At 45.8% G+C, this 10,293-nt stretch overlaps 1 protein-coding gene across 7 annotated transcripts in view; it reads left to right on the top strand.

The window, feature by feature from the left end:
* Positions 1–10,293, top strand: part of CGNL1 (cingulin like 1) — a 29,378-nt gene that overhangs the window by 9,225 nt on the left and 9,860 nt on the right. For 6 of the 7 annotated variants that reach the window (XR_009151999.1, XM_058156004.1, XM_058156000.1 and 3 more), the window contains 8 exons: positions 304–398; positions 622–715; positions 1,041–1,142; positions 1,469–1,617; positions 2,411–2,546; positions 2,680–2,892; positions 6,401–6,586; positions 7,706–7,816. Coding sequence is in view for 6 of the 7 variants with exons in the window: in XM_058156004.1 (XP_058011987.1) it covers positions 304–398; positions 622–715; positions 1,041–1,142; positions 1,469–1,617; positions 2,411–2,546; positions 2,680–2,892; positions 6,401–6,586; positions 7,706–7,816 (1,086 nt within the window). In the remaining variant the exon portion in view is untranslated. The remainder of the gene's footprint in view (positions 1–303; positions 399–621; positions 716–1,040; positions 1,143–1,468; positions 1,618–2,410; positions 2,547–2,679; positions 2,893–6,400; positions 6,587–7,705; positions 7,817–10,293) is intronic. The other variant, XM_058156002.1, reaches the window with a different exon arrangement.

Raw genomic sequence — 10,293 nt, 5'->3', positions numbered from 1 at the left:
TTGCAAATTTAAAAAATAGATCATTTTTGTCCTCTATCTTCACATGCAGCATTCTGTCCACTACTTGGCCTGTTTTCTCAGAAATAACTGAAAAAATGGGAGGTGGTCCGATTCAGGCTTTCATCTGAAGGGTGCAGAGTTGCCTCCCGCATCCGAGGGTTGGCTTCCAGGCCTCTCTGCAACCCTTCAGAGCTGCTTGCAACAACTGCTCAGCTGAAAGGCAGCATAACTTGTGTCAGCCCAATTAGAAACGAGAATCTTTCCTTCTAAGGCATCCTTTCCATCCTGAGTTTTGTGTTTCAGGTAACACCTGACCTGCTCAAGGGCCAGCAAGAACTTGCCCGACAAAGCAATGAAGAGACGGCCAAGCAGATTCTTTACAACTATCTCAAGGAAGGGTGAGTGGGCCTGCATAACAACTTGCTTGTGGTATGGTATTTTGTCTTGCTTGGACTCTGCATCACTTGGTTCCCCAAGGTGAAGTTCCACTCTGATTTGCACAAGAACTTCCTGCAGCCAATGCCCCTCTGCAAGCAGGTAGATCCTGCAGGTGGCTGGAGGATCCAGGGTCTTTGGCTTCCTGACCATTTGAACAAACTCGGGTCTCTTCTCACATTTTAGTACCAGTGAAAATGAGGATGCTACCAAGAGGAAAGTCAACTTGGTATTTGAGAAAATCCAGACACTGAAGTCCAGAGCAGCCGGGAGTCCCAAGGTGAATGACACCAAGCAAAGAGCCTTCTGTCTTCCATGGCTGCCTGTTCTGGGAGGGCAACCCTTGCCCACAGCTTGGTAGAGAGGCTTCTGGTATCTTTGCTATCATGTGAGGCAGGATTGTTTTTTGCAAGCAATGGTGCCAGTAGGCTCTTTTCCCTCCCCTTGAGCAACAAATGTGTTTCATGGCTTCTCTCACACAACTTTTGCTGCTTTCTTTTGAAAAGTCCCCCAAGGTCCCTCCTGAAGGGCTTATGGGGCAGTTTCTTTCATTGCCTCTTGGGGAGTTCAGATGTTTAGAACAAACGAATCTTGTTTAACTGCAGACATCTGATGCTTCAGTGGAAGTCAGCATGTTGGTGGAAGAGAAGAAGCAGTTGAGAGTGGAGGTTTCTGAGCTACAGAGGAAGCTGGACTTGGAACTCAAGGTAGCCCCACCACCAACTTCCTATTGGTTACTAATCCTGGACATATCAACAGAGAATGTGGGTCTTTTAAGAGAGGCTCAGCCACTCAGACATAGGAGCACAATTCAGCTTCCAGGCCTCTGGAGGACTGCTGGCTGTTAGAGCAGGTTGAGTTGGGGCCAGTCATCAGAGCCCTGCCCATTCCATGCTGAAGATGGCCTGTGCTCCTTCCCCCAAACACCCTTGCATAAGATGCATTGCCCATTTGCCATTTCCCAGAAATACTGAAGTCCATACAAAGAGAATTAATAGATTCTTTTTATCTTTTCCAAAATTTGCTATTTTAGAATCAGCAGAACTTCAAAGCTGAAAGGCAGACAATGGAAGCAGAGCTTCAGAAGCTTCGGCAACAGCTTAAAGAAAATATGGAGGAGAAAGACACTTTCAGGAGGCAGCTGAAGGAAAGCGAGAAAGACCTTAGAGAAAACTTGGAGGAGTGAGTTTTGCTGTGGGTGTTGATTATAATAGTAAAATCTAATACAAACTAAAGAGAAAGAAAAAGGAATGTTTCCTACAACAATATTTGAATTAACTAACACCCCACACACACACACACACACACCTTTTGGGCACCAGGGATCGGTTTCATGGAGAGAGGTTTTTCCATGGACCATAGAGGACTTGGTTTCATCTGCTGCCTGCATCCCATGGATGGACCTTCACTTGTTTGTGCAGACCGATTTCTGGCATGCCACAGACTGGGGACAGTCCATGGACCACGGGTTGGGGATCCCTGAACTAAAGATTACGATTGGTAAAAGGAAGGAATATAAATTGGTTTATTTGATCAAGATTAAAATATGTTGCTATTTCTGGTAGCCCATTATGAGACTTTCTGCTGACACCAGAACTGAAAAGATGATGATTTATGGATTTGTCCTTGGAGATGAGATGAGATATGGGATGAAGAGATAAATGTTTGTAACCTTAGAGGAGTTGGAGAGTGACTAAATTTGTTCATACTTGTGATGAAAGTTATTTCGTTATATATTTTTCTTTCTTTATTATATTTTTTCTGCTCTCTTTTCTTTTACCTTGCACTATATATTCTTTCTTTCCATTCATTTAGTCCTCTTGCAACTTACCTTTTACCCCTTTGGCCACTGTAAACTCTTGCCACCAAACTGTACTTACCTGAAGCTTTTGAGGGCTTTTTATGACTGACATGGGTTCCAGCTGGCAGAGCAAAGAAGGCAACTCAAAAAAGCTGTTTTCTTCTTTCCTTTGAGGCTTTTCCAAGTGAAAATGGAACGGGAGCAGCACCAGAGAGAGATCCGGGACTTGCAGGATCAGCTTTCCGAGATGCACGATGAACTGGACAGTACGAAGCACATGGAGGACAGCGAGAAAGAGCAACTCGTAGAGGTGAGACACTTTTCCTACCTGAAAGGGCCCTGAGCTGGAGCAGAAAAATGTGGTAGGGAGGAGGCCAGGAGTTCGGAGCCTGGCCACAGCCTTTTCCCCCTTTCTCCTTCTCCTTCTCCATTCCTGAGTTTAGGAATTGATGCAAATGAAGCAGGGCCTGCAGGAACTGCTGGTGCTCAAAGACCAGCAAGAAAAGACCCTGAAGAAACGTGAGCGGGAGCTGGCGGCCCTGAAGGGTGTCTTGAAGGAAGAGATGGCCATCCAGGACCAAGAGATGGGCCACCTCAAGGAGCAGCACATCCGGGAGCTCCAGAGCCTAAGTGACAGTTTGGCCACAGCCACAGAGGTCAGTGAAGCACCCAGCAGAGTCCATGGCTTCTCAGAGCAGAAGCTCAACTTGTCCCCGGTGCCCCCCTGCCCCCCCCCCCCGCCCTTGCCCTCCGCCTGAACCTTCTCCCTCACCCAGCACGAGGGATGCCAGGGGCGGCCCAAGGCAGCGGCTTTCCTTCTCCCACACAAACAGACTGTTTTGTGCTGTGCTTATTATTGCCACAATCTCAGTCCTGGCACCAGGAGGACTCCGTGTTAGGGTTGGGCATCGGAAATAAAAGCAGGGCTCTTAATCACTCGCTCTATTACTCTCCTATCCATTTTTTGCTCGTTTGGAAGACAGATATTTCCCCATTTTCCAAACAGACCTTGAGACAATCTGTTAATTGTTCTTAATTGGGTAAGTTATGCTTTAAAAAAAATAATTGCCTGTTGTGATTTTTAAAAATCCTCACTCTGGTAGTAGCCCCACCGCTGTCTGTGTTTCTACTCTCTGGCAGGGCTGGACAGTAGGGTGCCCATTCGGAAACCCTTTCGAGGATGCGCTTCCTCCTTTCTCCTTGTTCTGCCCCCACAGTACAAGCAAAAAGAATGGCCACCAAAGTCTTGGGGCCCAGGCAGTGAAGGGAGTCAGGCCGGTCCACCAGGTAGAGCCTTCATCTGGGGGCTGCTTGTAGACCGCTTGGCAAGGGTTCGGTGGCAGGGGACCGGGCAGAAAAATGTCCTGGTGACCAGTTTCTGATGGACTTGACCTGTGCCCCCCAGCCGCAACAGATCTGTTGCATTTTGCTCTGGTTTTGGGCTGCCTGGGATGGCTTTCCCATTCTGCAGCAGAAGAGGAAATGTGCAACCGGAGGCTAAGTCAAGGACAGATGCTGGTCAAGGCTCCGGGGCAGAGAATGCACCTGACCCCTGCTGGGAATGGCAGTTAATGTGTGCCCGATAGCTGACCTTGGTTGCCTGGAAGGGCTGTGAGAGGCCTGCAAAGGCAGCCAGCTGGTTTGCCCTCTCCCCTCTTGCAATTCTGTTTTGGGGTGCTGCTGTTTTCCAGGACCACTGGTCACTTGGTTGAGTGTCAGATACTTGGACAACTCGGCTCTTCTGCCCAGCACCCAAAGCTCGATTTCTCTCTCCTGGCACTAAATCTCTTTGTGGTCCTCACTTGAGTAGGAAGCGGGCATAGAAATTGAACTCTCTTAAGGAACTTCATTACAAGGAGGGAGAGGCTTTTCCAACCTGCCCATGCCTGAATGGCATGTTTCAGGGAGAAAATTAAAAGGTGGTGGCACTGCAAATGATGATTAGCTGTAGCTCATTAACCATGTGGAGCAGGAGGTGGATTTGCCTCGTGGGGAAGGAAGGGTTGAAGCAGCTCAGCTCTGTTCCTGGCCCACCTGGCCCATGGAAGGAGGCGGCGCTCTCTCTGGGGGACTAACCATCAGCCTTGCAGGGTCCCCCAGCTGCCTCTTTTCTGCCTGGACACTGAACGGGAGCAGGAACAGCCTGACTTCTGAGCGGGGCCCACAGTGTGGCCGCCCTCTGTCTCTCCACTCTCTGTGGTGCCCTTTCTTCCATCCTTTATTCACAACTAGTTTTTCCGTGAAAAGCACTGGAGCCGTGTCCTAATCTAGAATGCCAAAGGAAACAACAATTCAGAAACAGACATCAGGATATAAACATGCAAGAAGGTTATAAAAAAGCCTTCAGGAATAAGCGATGTAGGAGAGACCTCTAAGACCAGCAAAGTGCTTGGAAAAATTTTCTCTACATTTTTCCAGCATTTGAAGTCTGAAAGTGGGGCGGGGAGATACTATGACCTCATCCCTCAATGGAGTCTCTTTACAGCCCAGTTGGAGATCTATTCAGTAGCAAGCCCTGTCAGCTCCATCAAGCTAAGGCTGCGGACTTGAACCCGGGCAGTGTCACTATCTCAAATCCCAAATCCTGTTGGGATTCGTCCAACACGCTCCTTGTCCTTGTGAATGGCTTTGGGCGGGGTATTCACTCCCCAAATTTCAGCCCCTCAGGATTCAGCCAGACCTCCTGTTCCCTGGCATTGGAGATGTCCCCAACTCTAGGACAGCAGAAGCAGCGGTGGACATCATCAAAGTGCTAGGTGTCATACCGCTCCTCCCCCCCACCCCACCCCCAAGGCTGAGAGAGCCATTCCTCCTCATTACACAACCTTGCAAGGAATTATTCTGAGGCACAACTCGTGAAATTCAAGGCCAGTCGGACTGGCTCTTGAAGCGCCTTGTTTGCGTTTTCTGGGTTCCTGATATTCTCTGAGCGTACCTGGCTCTGTGAACAGGTGATTCTGGCCTTGGTTTGTAGGAATCTCACCCAGCCAGTTCTGTGACTCTGATGCAGGGCTGTGTGTTGACAAGACTAATCACAGTTTAACCCTTGGAAGAATTGCAGTGAGTTGCATTGCCGTGAGCAAGTTTAATGCAAACAAACACATAAATCTGCTGGGTTTTCCATTCTGCCTTTCAATGTGCTCAGGACATCCTGAACCAGGCGCATTGGTGCCTTCTGGCCAGTGCTGCTTCCTGGGGTTGGGGAAACCGTGCCCTGCTCTATTTTAGCATTGAGAACTGCAGCCTTTCATAACATGTGAAAAGTGCCCTATTACTTGCTAATGAATTCCAAGTCTACATTCTCTCATTTTCAGTGAGCACTTTAATGCTAGCCAGAAAGTGTTGCTCCTGTTTAGCTTTATTGCACTGCACTTGTGCCTGCAGACCAGATTTAAATCTTCATCCTCAGCTCAACTCCACAGAAGATGCCTGGTGAATTTATCCTCGGGTCCATTCTGGCTCTTAGGCTCAGCAGCCTAGAAAGCTGGGCCAGACTTTGACCTGCAACCTCACGTCTGCACCTCCCCTGGGAGAAGCATCCTTGCTATTTGTTCTCATTACCTGTTAGGGAATGCCCCACCCGGCTGATTTCTGCCTCTTCACTGAAGATGGCTCAGGGAAATCATGACAGAGGCAACAAGAGCATTGGAAGCTCTGCTTTTAATTTTGCCTGGCTCAAGCCACTGCCCAGTGGTTGGGAGTGGTCAAGGAGACCAGCCACCTAGCAGCTAAAGACCCTTCCCAAACCTTAGGGCAAGACCTTCTCCTAAGGCTTGTGGACAACTGGAAGCAGCAGCTGGGAGAGGGGGTGGTCCCCAGGGCCTTACAGTGACTGATGTGCTCTCTGTCTCTCCTCCTCCTCCCCCAGACCCAAAAACAAGCATTTAGGTGGTCATCCTCTTCAAGGCAAGAGGCCTCTTTCTTCGCAGTCAGGGAAGGTCCTTCAGGCTCCACAAACAGGCACAGGCTGCCTGCCATGTGAGGCTGTCTGCCTGTGCTGGGTGCCAAGACACCAGGCAGTGACGCAGACCTTGACTGCTCCCTCCTCAGCCTTGCTGGCATTCCAGGGCGAGGAAGAAGTGGAATGGAGCCCCCACCAACCACCCTACATCTCTGGTGAGGGTCAACCGGTCTTAGCACTGATCCAAGTTGTTGTCTTCCTAGAAAATTGGCTCCCTGTCCAGTGCGAAGGCTGAAGCTGAGAAGGAGCAAAGAAGCCAAGAAAGCAGAGTGGCTGGGATGGCCGAGCAAAACGGGCAGCTGAAGAAGCAGCAGCAAGAACTGCAGCTGGAACTTGAGAACTTGAAGGGAAGCAAGAAGGAAGCTGAGGAAAGGCTGAGAAGGTGCATGGTGAGTCTGAAGCGAGCAGAGGAGCTGGGGAAGATGGAAGAAGAGGAGGGCAAACCAGGGGTGAAATGCTACCAGTTCACTCTGGTTCGGATGAACTGGTAATGATAAAAACTACTGGTTCGGGCAAATCGGTAGTAAAAATAAGCTCCGGTAGTTAGCTACCAGTTTGATCGAACCAGTAGTTAAAAAAGCTACGATCCGATGATCACCTGTGCCATGCGGTTTAGCTTTGCTAGAAAGCAGAATTTCCTGTTTTCTAGCAAAGTTAAACTGCGTGGCACAAGTGATTGTCAGATCGTAGCTTTTTTTTAACTACCGGTTGAACCAAACAGGTAGCTAACTACCAGTTCGCCTGAACTGGTAGCTTTTTAAACACGCAGCGTGCGTTTGGTGCGCACTGCGGTTGCGCATGCAGCTTGCATTTGGTGCATATGCGTGTGCACAGCAGGTGCTTGGCACGCGACGCACATGCGCAGCCAGCAAACCGGTAGCAAACTGGTTCAGATTTCACCCCTGGGGCAAACCCCTCAGCTTGGCTGTCATTTTCTTCATTGCATCACTATTAGCCAAACTACTATTGAAGTTCACTTGAAAACTTGTAGGAACAAGTAAAAAAATCCCTTCGTGTGATGGGAGGTGTCATCAGCAGAAGGCAGAGCTGCCATCTCCTTCCTCCCAGACTTCTAGCTGTCAGAGAGATGTCAGATACCTGCCAAGTGTCCCAATTCCACCAGTATCTGTTCCTGAAAGAGACCGTCCAGGGCTGCCCTTGGGTGTCTTTTCCTGGCATTCGCTGTGGGCCTTGGAGGAAGTCCTGAGTGGGTGGTGGCGGGGCCTCCTCTGGGCAGTTTCACAGGTCTTAGCCTTCTGCCTGTCTGAGGCTTGGCCTTGGCTGGGGCTTCAAGAGGGTTCAAAGCCTTGAAATCCAGGGTTCCCAAGGTGGGGTGGGGTGGTGCAGGCAGCAGCTGCTATGGTTTGTTCAAACACAGCCAAGTCAGGGTTTTTATTTTATTGTGGCACCATTTTTATTGTTTTGTTACTATTTAATATATTGGTTTTATTGTTATTGTGAGCTGCCCAGATTTGCTGATGTGCAGGCAAATGAATCTTTTGAATCAGTCAATCTCATCCTGGCAGAAAGAGATGCAATCCTTGAGCCATGCCAAGGAGGAAGCCCGCCAGCTGGCCTCGGCCAAGGGATCTTTGGAAGCCCAGCTGGAGGACGCCCAGGTGAGAAAGAAGGGGCTGAAAACATGGCATCCCAGAAAAGCTTCATAGTGTTGTACAGAGCTGAGCATCTTAAGAAGCAGCAGCTATGCACATTGTCCTCTGGGTCACTTTTAGTGCCACAGAGGTGGTGGTTGTTGTTGTTGCTGGGTCTGTATGCTAAGGTTCTCTCCAAAGTGCCTGTTCCTGAGTCTGTCTGTCTTGAGCATTCACCTCGTTCTCTGAATTGCTGTCGAATTGCAGGGTGCAGCGGAGGCCAAGAGGTGTGCCTGTCCTTTCCCCGCTTCCTTGTCCCTTTGCCTCCAGGCTCCTGTGATGGTTGGAGCCACCTTGGGCAACCTAAGTGTGTTCTGCTTCCTGGGGGGCCCTTCCCAGGGCCTTTGCCTTCCCCCTGCTAGCAAATTTTAGGTGGCTGCTGCAGAATTTGGATCTCATTTTTCACTTTAAAGATGTGCTGTGGTTTTTTTTTTCAAACAAGTTTTTATTGATTTTTTTAATTTCCCCCCCCCCTACACACATGCATGGTTTATGAACAGAGTATTGGCCATATCATATCTTATACAATTCAATATATTCAAATATATTTTACTTAGTTACAGTTTTTGCCAAAATATTATTTTTTTGTAATTGTTATTCATATCCTAATATTTCCTTGCTCATTTCACTAAGTCACATCTTCGTTCACCCTCGAGTTCTAATTTCTCCATTTTTATTAGTATGCATTGTCTTTCATTCTTTTTTTTAACTGTTTCAATTTTTATCCTAATATATTCAAATATATTCGGAGTTGCCTTTCTTCCATTTCATCTTTTCCTTTTCACAGCAGTCCTTTCTTCTTATCATTCCTCTTCCTCCCTTCTTTCATCCTACCTACTTTCATCTCTCCTCTCCTGCTCCTTCTTTACTTCCCCTTCCTTTCTCCCCCTCCTCCCTACTTTCTCCCTATCTAACCTTCTCTCCTACTCTTATTTCCCCTACCTTTCCTCCTCTCCTCTTCTCTTTTCTTCTTTCTCTCTCCCTCCTTCTCCCTTTCCATCTCTCTCCTTCTTCTTATCTCTCTCCATTGTTGTATTGCATTATTTTCATTTCAATATTTCTAGTGTCCAGGCAACCCCGAGTTTCTCATTTATTGAGTATATTTCTCAAACCTCCCGTCATATATTTTAGTTATTAACATTGTCTTCATCTTATTCCATTTGTATCTTACAATCAATTAATACTACCTTCCACCTCTTATTTTCTTAGAGTTTTTGTTCACAATTCAGTAGTTATTATTCTCTTCCAATATTATACATCATTTACTAACATTTCAATTTTATTTCCTTTTACATCTTAATAACAATCATTTTCACTTATAAACCGTACTATCTTTCACATTCCATTTGCTGGACTATTGACTATTTATTTTATTTTTTTTAAAAAACAATGTATTTCTTCTTCTTTTTTTTACCTTCTTTACAATTTTATATCTTAACTTCATTTAATTTTTCCATTCTTTTATATATTTAAAATTTATTTCCTTACCATCAACTATAATTCTCTCTCATTCCATGCATTCTCAGACACAAAAAGAAAAAGAAAACATATATCCCATTATATCTTCCACATTTCATTTACTTCTCCTTTTACATTAAACAATATATTCCTTCTTTTTTACTTCCTTCATTCACTTCATTTCAACCTTTTTTACTACCCTTTTACAATAATCTATACATTTCTTCTAATTTCCATTATTCCTAAGAATTTCTACCACTATTTTAATTTCTTTTCTACTATTCATTTTCTTCCTCCTTTTAACCGTTTTCTTTCAGTCTCTCAAAAATCCCATCTTTTAATATTTTTCTCCCTTTCTCCCATTCTTTTATCTTCTTTTTTCTCTTTCTTATATCTTCTTTTCCACCTCCTTTCTCTAACTTTTACTCTTTTAATTTTCCTCCTTAATTTTTCTCCATTTCCTCCTCTTCTCTTTATTCTATCACTGCTAATCCCAGTGTAATCATCTATTTTTTTTCACTCTTAGTTTTTCCCCTCAATTTTTTCTTCTTTTCTTTTTCCCCTTTCTTTTTCAAAGTATCCTTCCCCCCTCTCCATTTCTATTCTTTCACTATCAATCCCAGTATGATCATCTGTATTTTTATCCTCACTCATTTCTTTTTCAACATTATATTTTTTGTTCCTCGTTTCTTCATAATTTCTTTTTTTATTTTTAAGCCACAGCTCTGCTTGTTTATTTCCTTTAAAGGATTCTCGTACCATTTGAAGCATCTCCCATAGTTCCTCCCAACTCTGCATATTTTCAATATAAGGAGAAAAGCTTTTAAAATTTATTTATTTTAACTTATGTATAGTCCAAATTCAAGTCCAAAATATTGTCTCTTTCCCCCCCCCCTTTTTTTCTATTTCCAAATGCAAGCCAATTCAGATGGTTTTTTTCCCCCGTAGGTCATCCTAGTTCCAATCTTGATCTTTCCAGTCTTTTG

Source organism: Ahaetulla prasina, chromosome 13 (genome assembly GCF_028640845.1).
Source record: "Ahaetulla prasina isolate Xishuangbanna chromosome 13, ASM2864084v1, whole genome shotgun sequence".
Classification (NCBI taxonomy): domain Eukaryota; kingdom Metazoa; phylum Chordata; class Lepidosauria; order Squamata; family Colubridae; genus Ahaetulla; species Ahaetulla prasina.
Note: the sequence above shows the minus strand (reverse complement) of the source record. Positions and strands in the feature narration are given on the sequence as shown.